Consider the following 19,033-nt stretch of genomic DNA (forward strand, 5'->3'; position numbering starts at 1 on the left):
GTAAGCACCATGCAAGGGGTTGCACTACTATTTTCAGTCATCAGCTTAATATTGTTTGCAGAAGTGAACGGGAAACAGTGCAGAACCAGTGAACGCTAACATTCGGAACAGCAAAAATGTAACCATCTGAGGGCTGCAGAAGCAGGGAGAACTGTCCTGAATTTCCCGGAGAAGGATAAGCTGTAAAATTCTGACAGCCGATATTGCTTCTATCCACTACAAGATAATCCAGTAGTAGACAAAAGCTATCCCAGATGGTTGGATGGCAGGTATATGCCCCCCTGCCCCCAAGTTGGAATCAGATACAAACCTGGCCACACGCTCTAAAGCAGTGGTTCTCAATGTTTTTAGATTCAAAGTGCCCCTCGGAAAATGCCAACTCTTAGCTTTCACTCTTTTTGGTTTTTCTTTTTTTTAAATTACAGAAAAATAAAAGAGCAATTCTGCTGCAAAGACCTCAGAAAGACTACAAGTCAGAATGTTTGGACACCATAGCCGTAAATGCAGGGGTGTGCACTTGCAGCAGCACAAATTACTACAGTGCACACCCTGCGTATGCCCTTCATTGCAGGACAAACTGTTCCACACTGAAGGGCACATGCAGGGGCGTGCACTGCAGCAATTGTCCCACAACAGGCAAACTGCCCCTGCCCAACTCTTCAGCAAAGGGGAGCTGGCCCCACCAGTCTTACCTAGTGGCCTGGAGCAGCAGGAACACAGGCCTCGCAGCACAGAAGCCTGACCAAAAGGCTCAGCCTGCATGTGTGCCAGCACATGCTTGTTGGGTGTACAACATGCTACTTTTTCTTTAAGGTATTTTTTTTGCTACCAGGAAAACTTGGTAGCAAATTTTGGCCCCACGCTGCAAATTTGCAGCACAGGGCACATTTTAACATTCATCACACACAGTTTGCAGTGTCACAAAGAGGCTTGCAGTGCCCCAAACTGCACGTGCCTGTACACCTGGATGTAGCCTATGAGTCATTCTATTTGCAATATCTGGACTTAGATGTGAAAACACCTACACACAATTCACCAGCTAACAGGGCTAATATTGCATGGCGTCCCATAGCACCCTTCAAAGGATCTCCTGGCACCCTGGTTGAAAAGCACTTCCATAAAGACTTCTCTTGAGTCATAAATGAAAGATGAGTTTGTGTTGGAAACAGTTTGTACACAAAAGTTCCCAAAACTTGACCAGGCTCACGGGAACTCAGCAGTGAAGCAAACCAAGGGCAACGCATAGGGGGAGCACACGGGTGCACGTGTACCCCAGCGTGGTGGTGCACCTCCTGCAAAAAGGCACTGCCAACCCTGTTGGCGCACCTGCAGGTAGTCACTGCTTGCCACCCCAATGCCATCTCTGGGCAGTCCATGATCGCCCCTGGCCGCCACCGCCAAAGGTCACTGATCTGTGGTCAGCGCTTGCCACCCCTCACCACTGACAGTGCTGGCAGCGTCTGCTCCCTGCTCACCGCCATCTGGCTCCCACCACCACCGGCACAGTTGTGCCCCCCCCAGCCGCCGAGGGCACATGCTGTTCATGAAGCAAATTAATCTGGAAATTAATTCCCCAAGGGTGGAGTCAATGATTTTTAAGATTAGCTATAAATAACCCGACAGGCTACGGCAGGGGCCAGCAACCCATAGCATGCATGCCAGAACATGGTGTGCAAAAGTATTTTGCATGGCCCCCATGACTCGGGACAGATGGCAGGGAAGGGGCCAGGGATGCACTACCACAACAAGGATAGGACCCTTTGTGGCTCTCCTGCCATCTGCCCAATCACACGTGCACCTGCCTCTGGCAATAAACCAGGCTCGGGCTCTACTGACCCCAATGCAGTTGCTTGCAGCATCCCCGCTGCCTGCCACAAGCAGCCCAGGATCCACAGCAGCTGGCAGGGGCCTACCCAGAGCTCAGGTTGACTGTAGCAGGCAGCCAGGAAGCTGCAAGCAGCTGCATTGGGATCTGCAGACCCCTGGCCCAGCTCATTGCTGGTGTCAGGTGCACGCACACCTCAGGGTGGACAGCAGGGAAGGGGCCAGAGCTACGCTGCTACAAGGATCAAGCCCCTCAAAGGTCCCTTGGCATGCCACATCTCCAAGTAGAGGTTGTGGGTGTTTTTGACACTACCCAAAAACCTTGACAGCCCCTGGGCTAGGTCAAGTTGTCCCTGTTCTCTGTTGCCCCATTTTCATTCCTGCTTTAACCAGCCTAAAGAAGGCAGGTGCTGATGGTGATATTTGTTACCTTAATAGGCAACCACTTCAAATCTACCCATGCCCACTGAACAGTCACTTAACAGGTATTTTGAAGTTGTATTTACCACATGCTCCACCCTAAGAGCATATAAACCCATGTTTGCGATACAAACAGATGTTAAGAAATAAATGTAAAACATGCTTGTCTGCCCCACTCCTGGGAGTATACTATATTTAGTAGTTTGAGAGTCAGCTCCTTTCACCATCTGTGCTAAAGTACACAGCCAACAAATCCAAGCTGGGGTTTGGTGGCATAAGCCAAGAACCACCAACAGTAAGAGAACAGAACTTGGCATCAACTAGCATTCCTTCCCCAGAGCAACTCAGACCATAGCTAACGCCTCTTTCACGTCTCTACGAACTGATAAAGCACATTTAACCTTGTCCCAGAAGTGCCAACCCCTACTAATGGAGAAGAGTGTTTCAGCCAAACCTTGTTATACAAATTGATGCCTAGTTATTTGGTCTTCAGTTAGAGGGATTGTCTAACTCTGCTGTTTGTGCCAGACACTGCTCACCTTCTAATGTTACATGAGAGAATATTAATAAATTACACTTGGGGTTAGGTTGCTTTGTGTGGAACTGTATACTAAACCTTTGAGACTATGAAATTATTTCAGGAGCAGCATATCAAACACCGATTTCTTTCTTTAGTTTTCATGCTCTAATCTAAATCCCAAGAACCCTTACTTGCACTAGATATCAAGGTCATTGATATGAAAGGGGACAATGCCTTACAATGGCCTTCACTGGCTTACCTGCAGCAGTGGGATTTGACTGTACCTATACTTTCTGCCACACTCAAAAAACCCAAAGGATTTAGTTCTCTTCCCAGGTAAGCCAACTGGCCACAACCTCAAGTAATATACCAGCAAATCCAGATCAGATTCCCTTCAACACAAGAATATTTAAATTGCCCATTATGTAAATTATTAAAAAGAACACCAGTGGAATGGGACTGAATTTTCTCCAAACCCCCACAAAGCAAAGAGCCCTTTCATTCAGTTCAGAAGGCAAGATTCACTATTGGAAGGCATGGCCTTCAATTCATCTTCTCAAATGATACAGAGCCTCTCAGATGGTCTAGGCCAGATTGATACATTAAGTAGGCCTTGTTTTGGCTTTGGCAGGCTCTAATCTACCAACACCAGCTATGGATTTGACACCCCACCGCAAGTCTTCATCACCATTCAGTATCATTTCATTTGCTGGTCAAAACACAACCTTCTCCCTTCCCTCTTTCAAACTTAATAGTGAGGTTACATCTACCTCGCTGTAGCTATCCTTAGAAGGCTCTTACTCCTGGAAAAAGATAGGAGCAGAGGAACAGACTGTGGCCTCAGCAGCAACCTGCCATGTTCAGGACAAATTTTCAATGACTTCTTTATGAAGTTGGTGTTTGTGAAACCAAATCAAACTGTCAATCTAGTGAACTGACTAAACATAACTCAAAGGGAAGAAGTGAGATGGAAAGCAAGAGAAGCAAATGAGAGGTTGGCTAAGATGATTCAGTTTCCCAAAATGTGCAAGAAAGGAATCCCAAGAGAGGAGGGGGCTATGTGTGTGCGGAATGATTGGCCAGGTGAGAACTGGGCTATTTACGTGGTTTCTGCTTCCCAAAGGGCAAGGTGTCGTCAGTATAAGGCTTTTGCAGCACATCATATTTTATTAAATTAAATATTATTTGCATCACATATACCAGGCACTGGAAACTTTGAATTAAGAAGTTTATTCAAAACTGTACATGATATCTTTAAAGCATGCATCACAGCTCTGCTCAAGGTTATCAGATTTCCCAATTATCTTGTCTACAAGACATACTTTCAATAAACAACGTGATCAGATTATGCCAGGTTAATTACACAGCTATGGACAAGAATCACACATGATGCAAGAACAGCTAGAGAACAAAGAGAACATACAAAGAATCAACTGAAATGAAGTACATCCCAGGTAACTTTGAGGGATCAACACAGGACATTCTCTTTGATCAAACGTGTTTATACAGCATCATTAATAAACATGTTGCAATAAGAGCCAGAATAATTATTGAAAAATACCTGTGTTTGCTTCAAATATTATTCAATTATCACTATACCTATAAGGTAAAAACATCAATACAAGAATAAATCTGTTTAGGAGATGGTAGTATTCTCCCCTAGGAGAAAAGGGTCTGATTTAGCAAGGTAATCTAAACTACATGCTTAAGTTCCACTGACATCTATCAGTACTTTCCCAAAATGGAAGCGATCTAAGCATGTATTTACACCCAAATGTGTGCACGAGCTGCTGAAATCAGAACCACACTCATCCTCATTAAAGAAAATTATGTACAGAGGGATATTTTCTCCTCCACAGTCTACTGCTTTGATTAAAGAAAAACCTGTCCTGGTGCAAGAAAATAGGATTTGATTCTGTCCCCATTGATGTCAACAGGATCAGTATCATGCTTATAATTATCCCATTACAACTCATCATTTGCTTTAAACTACAATAGCTTTCTGCAAATAAGTACCATTGACAATTGATCCTGCCAATACTATAGCACTGACAATTAATCATTCACACAATTAAATTAATCCGATTTCTACCAGCATAAAAATCAGAATTCCATGAGCACAATCCAAAAGCTCAAAACTAGAAATACTTGAAACTGGAACAAACCACTAGGTCTATGCAACTGCATGATAATGCCTTTGATTATACACAGTACTGCCATGGAACCTGGGGGGGGGGGAGGACTACAAAAAGGTATATAAATAGGTCTTTTAGTTTTAAAATATTAGATTTTTCTAGAAGTTAATATTTATGTGTAATTAAAAAAAGACAAAAACAAATAAAAATATTGCCATCTATCAAATCTAGCTAAATGCAAAAAAAACCAAAAAAATTAAACACAAAAACAAACAACATAATACAATTGTCTGTGCCCAGATACCATATTATCTGCTGTTAAGTAAGTCAGTTTTACCACTGATATTGGGTCCAAGTATCCAGACAAAGGTTCCGTATACCTGGGAATCAAACATTCCCACCTGCTCAGAGGAATTTGGATTTATTTATTTATTTTAATTATAACCCACTATATGATAGTGAACTAAATACTTTTGTTTCATGGAAACAACTAACATTTGCCTCCACCAGGCAAATGGTCTATTTACAAATACATTAGGACTGCCTAACTGACAGTGAGTGTAAGCGATGAGAACTCCAAGACACATGGAGTCTAATATGGCGAGGCTCTCTGCTGAATAGCCTTCCCCTTCAGGATCCGTCTTATCTGAAAAAGAGACAAAGATCAGTATTCACCCGCTAAAGGCTCAAACTTGTGCACTCATAAAAGCAATGCTATCAGCTTAGATTCCGATTTCAGTTGTACAAGTGAATTGCCTTAAAATGACATGATTTTTACCACTGTAACTGAGATCGGAATTACTTGATTAGACTGTAAACTTTTCAGGGCAAGGGTCATCTCTTTGGTATGAATAAATGTACAGTACCTAGTTCAGCACAGCCCTGATTTATTACTTGGACTCTAAAATTTATCACAACACTAGCATTTTTTTTTTTTTTTTTTTATGGCCTACCCCATATTCATAAGCAAAGAGCTAGATTCTTGTTTTCGCATATACTAGGCACATCTACATGAGATGCCTGCTGCGTGGTTGTTACTGCAGTCATTTAGTACTTGCATAACCAAGTACCAAATGACTGCACAGTAACCAACGTTTCTGCGCAATAGCGTCCCAGCATGGTTGCCTGGTGATGCTTATTACACAGTAGCTCATTACTACTGCACAGTAAGCGTCTTGTCTTGCATTGTGACCTTATAACGTTAAAAAATGCCTAATGGCCGATTCTATGAAAGTTCTTGATATGTAAAATAAATGCACAGAATTGTCAAGTTACTTGCATCAACTCTGACATACTATATTTATACACAACATTGAAATTAAAAAGCTTGCCATTTCTCTTTGGGATCTCTCTCAGATTTGTTTACCCATTTTGTAAACAAACTGGGTATCTGTAATTTTCCATGCATTTCTTTGGAAATAAATACTTTTTGCAAACACACTCAATTTACTTCTCTGAACATTCAGGGATCATTCCAAAAACTAAGATTAGGTGATTACTATGTATGTTACTAGCCTTGTTAGTCCCAAATAATTCAACTCCAGCTTTTTAACTGTTTTTTAGTTTTACATATTAGCATGTAAGACCAAGAAGTTGCAAGGAGAAAACTGTTATCAGCTGTCCTATTCTGAATGAGCAGAGATATGGTTAACTGTTCTACCCTGCCTTTGATTGAGAATAGTCCTAATCAGTCAAGCTATTCTGTTCCCCTAACTCAGAAGCATCTATGATACTGCTTCACAGAATTTAATATTGCTAGAAAGAAGGACTTCTAGCAAACAAAAAAAAAAAATCTACTCATGGCCACTCAACTCAATAGAAAAATCTGAAAGGTTTGGAGTTTCTTTTACCTGTTCTCCTACAGAGCCATCAGGAACCAGATGAACTGGCTGCTCATTCTCCAGGTTCCTAGCACTGGGATCAGCTCCCTTTCTCATCAGCAGACGAACTGCATCCAACTGGGTCATCCGATACTGCAGGCTGGCAGCCACATGAAGTGCTGTGTTGCCATTGTACGCCTAGTGAAAACAAGGGAACAATGCCATTAAAGATAGCAAGATTTAGGAATAGTGGCACAAGGATGATATCACTCATATTCAACAAGGGGTCTACACTACTTTGCATTCATGAAAGACACCATACCTTTGCGTTAACAAAAGACAGGCTGTTGGGCAGCTCCAGAAAGAGACGAATAAGCTCCACATTGGCTTCTTCTGCTGCTAGGTGCAGAGCTGAGCGACCACTCTTACGATCCTAGTCAAAACAAAAAACAAAAGAAAAGTTTCTGCATTGCAACACTGTAAGTCTGATGGATTCACTTCCTGATTAGACACACTTCCATTTATTTTAAAAGGCAATGAATAATATCAGAGTACCCTCAAGGGGACTGGGAGAAGGAAGAGTACAGGGGATGACTACCTTCACTACTACTACACTTGTACTGTAATTCACCAACATTTGAATTCAAAGTAAAAAAGGTAATTTTTAAAAACTATTCTGGTCTCATATGTGACAGCCCAGATCCTCAGTGGGTATTGAATTGTTCAAGTTCTCAAGAAGGCAGTGGACAGTTTAGACCTCCCAACGACCTGGCCCAGTATTCACTCAAACCAGATATGGGATTTAATTATAATCCAAATCCCAAACCCCAGGAAAAACACCAGGGCAGCATTTTCTACAGGCTGCTTCTAAATACTTACAATACAGTGGAATACATTTGTTACCAGTCCAGCTAATATTAAATTTATCCAAAAAATTAAGTTGTCACTTTCTTCTCCTAGCCTACTAAGAAGAGAGCCAGCTGATCTGAGTAAATGCAGCATTCCCATTCCAATCAAATAAATGAAGAAGTTTTAAAAGTACTTGAAAGTATTTATTTAACTCCCTTTTATTTATAATAAGCAATTCACCCTCTGCCTCAGGTGGCACCCAGCACCCAGTTATTTCAGAATTGCTATTCTAACTTACTTTTGCTTCAACAGAAGCTCCCATTTGGATCAGAGTCTTGATGGTGTCTACCAGACTCTTGTTTCTCAATAGAAGTTCCTGAACCTCTGGGGAGTGAGGAGGCTGACGGTTCTGGAGTTCATGCACCACAGCATTGTGGGCTAGTACCGCACAGTGCAAAGCTGACAAACCTTGAAGTTAAGAACAATAATACAAATTTAAATCAAACAAGCAGTAAAAAACTATTTGATTGGCTGTCTTGTTTCATAGGGGCAGCTCAAACTTTTTCCCCTCCCAGGCCCATGGTTGCGCTTTTCCACAGCAGCGACAGGGGCCTGGGCCATTTTACATTTGTGACCGCAGTCACTGAAGGCACTTAACACTAATTCTCAGCTTTTAGCAAGCAAGTGATAAAGATGCTGATTTTCAGTAGTAGTAAAATGAAAATTTCAAATAAGTTAACAGAAAATATTTAAACAGTCTCTGACAACTCCTTTGAGGAAATTAATACACACCAGGTGGTGATGATTCAAAGAGATAAAAGGCCAATATTTAAACATCATTTCACCATCAGGTATTCTTTTTATACACAAGTGTAAAGAAAGTGCTTGACAAAAGCAAGATTTTACTTGTTTAGTAAAATCTAGTTAATATACCAATTGTAATGGTCTGAAACTGACAAAGCCATGACTTTATTTATTGCTTCCTTTCAGCACTGATACCAACAGCTGTAAAACACCGCAATCCCCAACAACCCTATGGAGTTAAGAACTCTTAGCTGCTCACCATCATAGTTTGTTGCCTCAAGGTCCACGTACTGGCTATTTTCCAAGACTCCTTTCTGGATTGCCTGCAATAATGGGTATAAGGCACTTGTTAGTTCAAGCCAAAAGACATACTGATAATGAAAGCTTTTATAACACTTTCCTATAATATGAAGGAAATTGCTCAGGTTTTTTTTAAATGTACAAAATTCTATAGCAACAGCCTATAATACCATTGATAGTCTTAGAGCAAACTGCTGTATATTAAACTGTTAAATAATGTACAACCCTGGGATATACTCAGAACATCTCAGTGCGGGAGAAATGGGGATTGTTTTCATAGGGGATGGAGGCAAGGCAAAGAAAGGGCTCCAGAGTTTATCAAACCTCACCTGAAGGACCTGGGCATGCCCCTTCTCAGCACAAACATGCAGTGGTGTCCTGCCCCAGCAGTCAGTGGTGTTCACTTGAGCCCCTAGACCAACCAAGTCCTGTACAATGAGATGCTGGTTGGCAGCTACCGCCACCTGAAAGGCACTCTGCAAATACAGAAAACAGGTTAAGTCATCTGTTATCCACCAGGAAATGACAACTAAAATGCCCCAGCTAAAATACTAATAAAGCGATGTTTATGGATACAGACAATTCCCAGCACTGGTGAAGGGTTATCCATTGAACTGTTAAGTCAAGGCTGGCATTAGTATGCAGGCTAACCCTCAAGGTTAATATTAACAGGCATTCCACTAAGCTTCAGTCAAGGTCTGGAAGCATACAGACTTCAGAAGCTTAAAATGCTAGGACACTGAGAACCTCACCTGGCCATTGTGTTCTTTAATATCCAGCATGTGCAGAGCAGCCATCTTTCTTGCAAGAACGAAGGAAAGAGCCCTCCGGCCCTGTGCAACAGCAATATGAAGGAACCTGCAGGGAAGGTCACAAGTACAAGGGGGTCAGCAAAAATCTAGGCAGATATACATGTAGGTAACATATGCACTTTAAACAGCCCACATTACCCCACTGCCTGTAGTATGATCTACAGCAGATGGCACAACACAGGTTTTAATACTATCTACCAACAAAATGACACGCTGCTTGATAGAAGCTATTATATTTTCAAAGGTGTAGCCACCCCTACTAAGCAAAAAAGAGTACCCTTCCAGCCAAGCAACCCACCAAGAGCCAACCAAAGCATTATCCAACACTGTAGTTTAAATGAAAGACACTCACGTGTCACCATCTGAGTCTTTGGCAAGGAGCTGGTCCTGAGAGAGGTTGGCCAGCTTGTTTTCCTCCTGTTCCACCTGCCACTGAAAGAAGGACTTGCCCAGCTGTGCAGTGTTTCTGATACCTGTGTGCTGTAGAGAGACATTCAGAGTAGCCAGAGATGTACCATTTCCACCAAGAGTACCACAGATATTACTTGGTGCCAGGCTGAAGTTCTGAGCATGGGTGCTGATGTCAAGTTGCTCATGGGCATTTGCAAGAGGCTGCAGCGGAAAAGTCATATTCTCTGAGCCTTCAGAACCATTCAAGAGAGATGAGAAACTCTGGGTTGGGCAATACCGCAGTTCACGACTTTCAAAAGCATTTTGCTGGTAGGCCAGAGACTGGACTTTGCCAGAAACTGGCCTGTATTCCAGTGAAGGATCCCGAGTATAATTCTGAGACAAATCCTGGGCCTGTGAGGGAGCAAACTGGTAGTTCTGGGGAGCATCCAACATTTGTTGGGAACTGCTGTCTTGGAATGTTTGATACTTCTGGGGTGGAGAGAAAGCCTGTGTTCCTGAACTGTCTTGATAGCGCTCTCCAGGCGAGTTATGGTTAGAAATAGAGTGCAGCCAGCTAACCTGCACCGTGTTCAGAGAAACTGGACTCGACTCATTCTTAATATTTATAATGTTCTGAAGCAGGTCAGTATTGCTATCGTGCTTTGATTCATTTTTGTGTGCATCCTCCATGTTATCAACAGAGGTTGGTGTCTGTGGTGGTGTCTGCAAAAAATTTAAAACAAACAAAAAAAAATGAGACAAATTATTCAGCTGCTGGTTCCTTGCAACACCAGTTTTATTAAACTATTTTTTTTTAAAACAATAAAAGAGAGAGAGACAGAAAAATTTACCAGGAGATGAGGCTGGGCACTGGCTGGCCGTTTGTAAGCAGGTCCATCACAGAGGGGCTCAGAAGCCTTTCTTTTGACACTGTGAGCTAGCAAGTTCTTCAACTCTGTTGAGGAAATTTACAACCAGTGTTTAAACTTTGCAAATATTCTTTTAAAAAAATTAGTATGTTTATATTTATATTACACAGGGGCATGCAGAAAGTTTAAAATGTTGTACCTGTATACTGATCGTAGTTCAGTAACCCTTCTTGTACCTATTTAAAAACAAAAACAAGAAAAATTATTCCAGAAAAACTGAAAGCAATTTAAAAAAAAACAAACAAAAAACTCAAGAGAATAAAAACACTCATATAAACATAAGATATACTTCCTACACTTAGAAGAATTCAAACAGAGGAATGTCAAACCAGCACTTCCATTTTATACATTTAATAATTAAAAAAACAATTCTAAAACGTACTCTTTTGCAGCGCTCTTCTGCAACTTTGGGAGAAGAGGGCTGGACTAAATGACCCCATGACATCCCTTCCAACCCTACTGTCCTATGAGTCTATAAAGTTATAACTGGTCTAAATGGCTTTGAGTCATCTACTAGAAAGTAACAAACAATTATATCCATGACAGAATTCTACAGGATGGTTCAACAACCTATAGGAGGACAGTGCTGTTTAAAGTCTGTAATTTTTTTTGAGAAAATTCCTATAAAATCCATTAGCTTCCTCTCTATTCTAGTCTGTAGGGGCTTTCCATAGGAAATTATCCCTTGCTGAGATGTAAACAGGAAGCCAACTCAAATGCAGATACTCTAAGGCAAATTCCTCTTTCTGGGCCAGCATGTCTTATTTCTTCCACCCCTGTATTATACTGCAGGCTTCGCAGGACAACTGCTGTCTTCACGCTGTGTGTGCTGTACAGCACTATACTGGCTGCTGTCACTAACAAGCAATTAAAGCAATTCTCTTCTGAGAAAGTCTGTCCATTTATCCTTTGGCATAACTGCCACTGAGTTTACAGTTTGCATTTGTTTGTACTCCATCTGAAAAACAAGCCATCTATAGTTTCCATGTATCTCCTTTCTTTGGCAAGAGCAAATCCACCTGCTGATGTCTTCCCACTCCCTACCCCCAACTCTTGCTTCCCATAGTTTTGGGAGAAAACATAACATTTCTCACATCTGCATCAGCAGCAAGCCAAAAAGGTGGGCTTTGGTGTTATTAAATACATTTCTCACCAACTCCACCAATAGCTGAACCCACTGATGCAAAGGCCCATAGTATCAAAACTATTTATTACCTTGCAGTCATCAGGAACATAGCCTGTAGACATCTGTCTGCTGCTTCTGAAGTGCAAGAGAAGCTCTTTCACCGAGTTCTTCACACGAACCCCTTGGAAAGGTCCTTTGTGCTGCCTTCCTCCCCCCATGTGGTGTTCAACTGTGGAGACACAAAATAATTTTTAAAAAAATTTAAAAGGTGCTCAAAAAAAACATTTAAGAAAAACCCAAACAAACAAGCAGCAAGCAAGCAAATTGGAATTACCGTGAATCAAAAACAAAAACAAAAAAAAACAAACAGAAAAACAATCACCAAAAATTCTCCGATTCCATCTGAGAATGCAGGCAGTCATTCAACACAAGAACTGATTACAGAGACCCATGCTGGCCAACTATTGTGGGTTTCAGAAGCACATCACTTTGAATTTCATCTCTTTTGACTCTCCCTCATCCCTCCCCACCTTATCAACTCTTGTTGGTTAATACGCTGGAAGCAATAAAATGCAAGTGCTACACATATATTTTCAAAACCATGATACAAAAATATTAGAATTTTTTTGCCTAATGCTGGGCCAATAATTTCCAGAATTACTTGTGCTTGGCATGTCCATAGGGCTTGAAAATTCCACTTTAAAGAAGAAAACTTGCTTGCTTTAAAAAGACAAGCAGAATACTCTGAGATCTCTCAGCCTCTTTAAAAAAAAAAAATATCAGATTAATTTTAAAGCTGTAAAAGCAGAAGTGAAAGATAGGAAATGATGGTCTAACACCCCATTTGAATAGGGAAGTAATGTGATAAGGAAAGTACAGAGTTTAGGATACAAATAAAATATATACAATTACACACAAATATATCACCCCTCCTAGAAAAGAAAAAAAGCCAGATGCTTGTTTTTTCTGGGGTTTTTTTTGTTTTTTTGTTTTGTTTTTTTTAATACAGGAAACTAGAGATCAGTGATCTGGTCCCAAGTTTCCCTGGGTCATCAGCTGGGATTTTTGCCTGGAGAAAAAGAAATACAGCTCCCGAGTCAAGATCCACTGACGTCAATGGGAGTCAATCTCTGGGTTTCAATAGACTTCATGGTAACAACACTCCAGCAGACCCAGCCTTCCCAAGCCAGAAAATGAGCCAGGCTCCTAAGAGCCTTTGAAGTGGAAAACAGGCTTATGACTCACAAAAAGTTTAAGAGCCATTTTTGAGACACTAAGAACAACAAATGATTAACTCGATGTTTATACGCAAAAACATTACCTTTCTGTAAACAAGTCTCTCATGGAAAAATAAACCCAAACAGACAAAGGAAAATTATAAGGGGGAAGGCAGTGCCTAGTTACATAAACAGTAGTATATTATTTAAGGGAGAAAGGAAAAGACCCAAATAACCAATGCAAACTTATCAAATGATTTTGGAGTAGGTCCTTGCGTTGATCCAACAAACACTTTCAATGGCATGCTTTAGAGCAAGGCTCTTTCCAGGCTGCACCGACACCCCACTACATAAAGGAGTGTAACCTTTTTAGACTCAAAACCCCGCTCATTAGACTCAACTCCCGCCTCCAGGAAAATGCCAACTCTTAAGTTCTCTATCTTTTTTTTTTTTTTTTTTTTTAAACTATAGAAGAATTGCTCTTGTATTTTTCTGTGACAAAGAACACAGAAACACAACAGCAGGGCAGAACAGTTTGAACAAAATGAATTGCTATGGGAAGTGTCTGGGTTTACCTTGCAAATCTTGTGCGCCCACTTAACAGTGCTAACATAGTGTGTCATCCTGCAGCACCCTTGCAGGGACCTCCAAGCACCCCAGGGTACAGGAATGCAAATTGAACAGCCTCCTCCTGAAAAGTGCTAAGCATCCTTTCTGAAACACCCTGTACCCTTTTCTGCTGGCATCCAAAGCACCAAAGCCAATGACTACTGCGTGACCATACTGGATGCCCCAGGGAACACGAGACCCAGTAAAAAATAAATCAATAAGCAAAATAAATCAGCTGGGAATCACAAGAGACAAGGGTTCCCCTGGTCAGATCTGGTTGCTCCTCTCAGATTGGGCAACTTCCCGTCCACAGAGGTCTTAAGTGCCTTCCAAGACTGGTCCTACCTCTTGCCACAACCAGCTAGTTCAAACCAAAGGCTGTATCTACGGGAGACTTTGTAGTTCAAATCTTACTCATAGGGAAGCGGGGCTGGTGGTCCATCTCAGTCTGGCTGCCTGCCTGAGACAGGATCACCTCTACCCAAAGCATGCCGTACAAAGAAACCACCATCTCAGTCAGTGCTCCTCAGCCTTTTTTGTACCAGGACCCAACATGCAAATTACACAGGAGCTGGTGGGGGGAGGAGGGAGATGAGCCCCACTATAAGGTACAAGAGCCCCTCCCTATATGATTTGAAAATCATAACCTAAGGCAGCCTCTGATCAGATTGCTCCTTACAATAAACTTATTTCCTTTTTTTTTTTCTGCAGACCCCGCAAGAATCAAAGCGTCATACAAACCAGGACTCATTTGCAAACGCCCCCACCCAGAGTGTGGGACAAGGAGGAGGCACGCAAGAGAAAGCCCCACATTGCTCTCCTTGAAGGCGGGATCCGCTTTTACAGCTCGCTGCCCGCCCTGCCCTATAGTCTGGCCGGGGTTTGACACCCCAAGACGGGCTCGCCCCTACACCCCATGCCAATCCTCTCCCAGGCGCTCTTCCCCCGTCGTGGCGATTCAGCCCCCAAACATCAAAGCCACTCAGCCCCGCCACCCCAAGCACAATAAACCCCTGCCCCCTCAGCCCCCCGGACGGTGAGCCGTGCCCTTACCGGCGCGTCGCTGCCCGCCCGCCGCCTCGCAGTCGGAGCCCGAGCCCGAGCCCGAGCCCGAGCCGGGCGAGGCGGGCGCGGAGCGGGTAGGCGAGCAGCTGCCCTCGCTGGAGCGCGGGGACGAGGCATAGAAGCAAGCGAGGTCCAGGGGGCTGCCCGTACCGCCGCCTCCCAGCGCCAGCGCCGCGCGCCCGCTCTCCACCAGCATCTTGCAGCCGGGCGGAGGTGGTCGGCCCCCGCGCGGCGCCTCTTATAGCCGCACCCGCGCCGGGGCGGCGCCTGCCGGGAAGGGGCTCCCGCCTCCCGCCTCCCGCCTCCCGCCCACCGACCTGCCCCGCGGAGCTGCGCTCCCACCGCCCCTACACAGGGGAAGGGCCATGCAGCACCCAACCTTCCCCCTCTCTCACCCTTCGCCGGATAGCGCCATAATAATAATAACAATATATAGGGCAACGGGGGGGCAATATATAGGGCAACGGGGGGGGGCCCAAATCAAGTCCAAGTCCCTGAGTCAGTCCAGAGCCATAAGTAGCCCTACAACCGGCAAACATCCTCCACCCCCACCAGGGGCTTCAGATGTTTCCAACGTCTTTTGGCAGGCGTCCTACATGCATGGAGACTTGGGGTTCGGGTGCCCCCAAGTTTCGCCATGTGGCTGCAGGAGCAAGCTAGGGAGGGGCCTCCCATTTCCATAAAGCAGGCTTTAAGCCCCAACACTTCAGCAGGTACTAAACTGCGCTGGAAGAAAAGTTATCCCCGGGAATGCTTAAGGAAATCTGACTTCATGGACCCAGATACATGGTGTTTTTCCTGCTGGGTGACCACGGTATCTCCCTGCCAGCAGCGCCTGCAGGAGCTCACCAGCTCTGGCGCCACCAGCGACACCTGCAGGTGCCTCCCCAGACTTAGGAGACACCAGTCACCCATGGTGGGGAGCTCAGGAGGCAGGGCCCAACAGGCATGGGTGAACCAGGTGGCTGCCCAGAGCCCAAACAAAGGGAACCCCAAAATAGTAATTTTTATTATTATTATTATCATTATCTCTGGCAAAGAGGGGCCCAAGACTAAAAGTTTGCCCAGGGCCGGCTGCCAGGAGTCTAGGTACGGTGCTGTCATCTACCAGTGGTTCTCAACTTTTTTTGTACCAGGATCCATTTGTAAACATTGATGACCGGTGCCCTCCCTGTGCCCCTCACTCCTGACCCACTGCCCTCTACCTAGCAGTGTGTGGGGCAGGGAGTGGGTGTGTGGGATGAGGGGCATAGGGGACCTTGGTTTCCCAAGTTTTTCTCCTTTAAAGGAGAATCCATTTTTGTTGATCTATTTTTACAGTTTGTTCATACCCACTTTTGGGTTGTGACCCATGGGTTGAGAAACAGATCTAGTCCAACCCCCCGCTCAAAGCAGGACCATCCCCAACTAGATCCTCACAGCCAAGGCTTTGTCTAACTGGGTCTAAAAGCTCAGCTGAGCTCCATCCTGGCCTTCCACCTCCCCCATGGGAGAAGCGGGGGGCAGGACAGTGAGCTTTCACCTCCCTGCTCCTTGACTGGGCTTTGTTCTAGCACCCAACACCCAGGTCACGAGGAATCATAACACACGAGGAATCATAGAGAGTTTGGGTAGGAAGGGCTCCCAAACAAGGAGCAATGGTCTCAAGTTCCAGCAAGGGAAGTTGAGGTTACCTATGAGGAAAAACTTTCTCATGAGGGTCAGGTACAGACATTAGACTTTTACTGGTATAAGAGATCGGAAACCGGTCTATACCCGTAACAGAGCAGAAGTTCAGCACACGCAGACTGGTATAATAATGGTGGAACTCAGTCTAAGATTTGCCCTCCAACCAAAGGGTGAATTGTGTGTTCTGTTTGCTACCAAGTCAAACTACACCACTTACAGAAAACTGCGTAACTTCAATCAATTCTGCCTCAGGCTTACTGAATGTCTGTTCCTAGCCTAGGAGGGTAGTAAAGGACTGAAATAGGTTACACAGAGAGGCTGTGGACTCTCCATCTGCAGAGGTTCTTAAGACCCAGGTAGACAAATCTCTGGTTGGGATGATCTAGTTGGGGATGATCCTGCTCTGAGTTGGACTAGATAACCTCTCTAGTCCTTTAATCTCAGCTGTTAACCATGCAGAGACCTCCCTACACCCAAGAAGGCCCTGCAGCTGGGCTGGTGGGTGGCTTCTTGTCTCCTTCCTGAGCCTCCTACGCCTGGAGCTGCAGCCGTCCTGGCAGGCCATCAAAAAGGACACACTCCTGAGCCCCAGAAAAGAAAGGAGACTCAATCTACCCTGCTTCTTGAGCCTTCCATGCATTCCAACACACAGAAGGAAACAGGGATGACACGCTGCCCTCAGTAATTGCACCCTCTCCTCGTTGCTGCAGCAATGCCAGGGTTTCATCCACAGAAGCTTGTGAGTGCCTTTGAAATCCACCCTTTTTGCCACCCTGTCACGCCAATGAGGGAGCAAACAGGCTCACCCCGTCTCCCTCTTCCCATTGAAGCCATCTTGCAGTGAGCATGCCTTACTCACTGCCCCATGCAACACAGACCTTTGGATATATCAGTCTGGAATGTGGGCCAAAGCTCACCAAGGAGAGCTATAAGCCCCCCTGGGTGGTGGAGGACACTAGCATATAACTGATCGCTTGGTACAGCTAAAAGACAAAACAGGGATGGGAGTGAGGGTCATAGGTTCAAAATGAGTGCACTTAGGGGGACACCAACCAGAACACACCAGCCCTCAAGTCCAAGAAGCCAGTGGACACTGCTCAGTGAAACTTCCCAGAGACATGAATGGACAAGGGACAGGACAATGGCCCTGAAGCCAGAGCTTCCTTTCTATTTAGGTATATTGCTAGCTTAGCTAAGGCTAGGAGCAGGGTTCAAATTATGGGGGAACTCAGGGAGGCTGAGACCCCCCCCCCCCATAAGGGACGAGAGCCCCCTGTAAGATTTGAAAATTATAACTTGGGAGGGGTCTTCAATTTTATTAGGGTATCGTGATGGGCAGCCCAATTTTTTTGTAGACCCCCCCTCCCCCCCACAAGAGTCAAAGTGTAATTTGAACCCTGGCCAGGAGGAGGTTAACAAGGAGGTCCTGGGACTTGGTGGGGCCATGGATGGGGAGTGTGTAAATGAAAAAGTGTGGGGAGTAAGTGGCAATTCTTATGTTTTTATGAGGTTTTAAGATTCTTATTAAGTTGACAATGATTTGGGGTTTTTTTCTGTCAGGTTCTTAACACAGGGTGCTAGGTGGACAGCATTCAGAGACAGAAAACGTGAGCGTCTAGTCACCACCAACAGGGTTTAGTCATTTCTTTCCATCGTCTTTCATCTGAGTCAAACGAGGCAAGCCAAGGCAGATCTGAAAGTTATTGTGCATTAGGCTGCAGAGAGTTGTATACACATTATAAAATAATGTTTAGAGAGGATCTTCCTCAGACTGCCACCCCTTTTACCAGTGAGATCTTTTATTGGACTAACTGTAGAGTTTGGAGAGATGTTAGACAAGCTTTTAGGTGCAAAGTTCCTTTCTTCAGGGTCACCTGAAGTATGACCTGAAAAGGGCCCTTTGTGCCCCAAATCCTGTCAAACATCTCTCCCAGCTATATAGTTGGTTTATCACGAATAAACCTTGCTGCTTGCATATTTCCTGTCCCATCATGGCTACAACAACATGCCAACACTACTACACCTTTTACTAGACTTTATTTTTCCCTCCTCAGATTTTCAATAAAAAATACAAATGGGTAAGATGCCTAAATGTTTTCAATGTTAGGTAAAGATATATACATAAATTAGCTGGGTAAAGAAATACATGTTTATTACCTAATTTTTTTTTTTTCTGTCAGGTAAAGGAGAACAATTTGTTTGGAATTATCTACACCTTTTTCTAGCACACCACCAGTCAATTTATACTATATTTATTTATTTTAATTCATCCAATGGTTTTAATTCATAGAGCCTAATCTGGCCAAATCAGCAAAATCTGCATTGCAAAACAAACACAACCCCCCTCCCCCCCCCCCAGCCTTGAACAGAGTTTTCACTCCACTGTCAGAAAGAGTAGTCTAATAAAGTTTAAAATCCCCTTTCTCTAATAATTAGTTCTCACTCAAGAGAACGTTTTCAATTATATCAGTAAACCTTATGTGCTTAAAGGTTTTCAAAATCAGGACTTAGATTTATAGGTGCAGTATCATGATTTTCTCCT

The 19,033-nt window shown here is 43.9% G+C and overlaps 1 protein-coding gene across 2 annotated transcripts; it reads right to left on the reverse strand.

The window, feature by feature from the left end:
• Positions 1-3,975: 3,975 nt before the first annotated feature.
• Positions 3,976-15,025, reverse strand: NFKBIZ (NFKB inhibitor zeta). 2 transcript variants are annotated; one of them, XM_014599135.3, is made up of 12 exons: positions 14,812-15,025; positions 12,022-12,161; positions 10,946-10,982; positions 10,729-10,832; positions 9,837-10,600; positions 9,425-9,530; positions 9,002-9,148; positions 8,632-8,695; positions 7,867-8,036; positions 7,042-7,152; positions 6,750-6,917; positions 3,976-5,545 (listed from the first exon to the last, which is right to left on the reverse strand). In XM_014599135.3, the coding sequence occupies exons 1-12, from the start codon at positions 15,017-15,019 to the stop codon at positions 5,492-5,494; spliced, it is 2,073 nt and encodes a 690-aa protein (XP_014454621.2). In that variant the 5' UTR covers positions 15,020-15,025; the 3' UTR covers positions 3,976-5,491. The 2 variants fall into 2 exon arrangements, with proteins under 2 accessions (XP_014454621.2, XP_014454622.2); XM_014599136.3 differs by having other exon boundaries at positions 3,976-6,917.
• Between the last annotated feature and the right edge of the window lie 4,008 nt (positions 15,026-19,033).

This window comes from Alligator mississippiensis, chromosome 1 (genome assembly GCF_030867095.1).
Source record: "Alligator mississippiensis isolate rAllMis1 chromosome 1, rAllMis1, whole genome shotgun sequence".
Classification (NCBI taxonomy): Eukaryota; Metazoa; Chordata; order Crocodylia; family Alligatoridae; genus Alligator; species Alligator mississippiensis.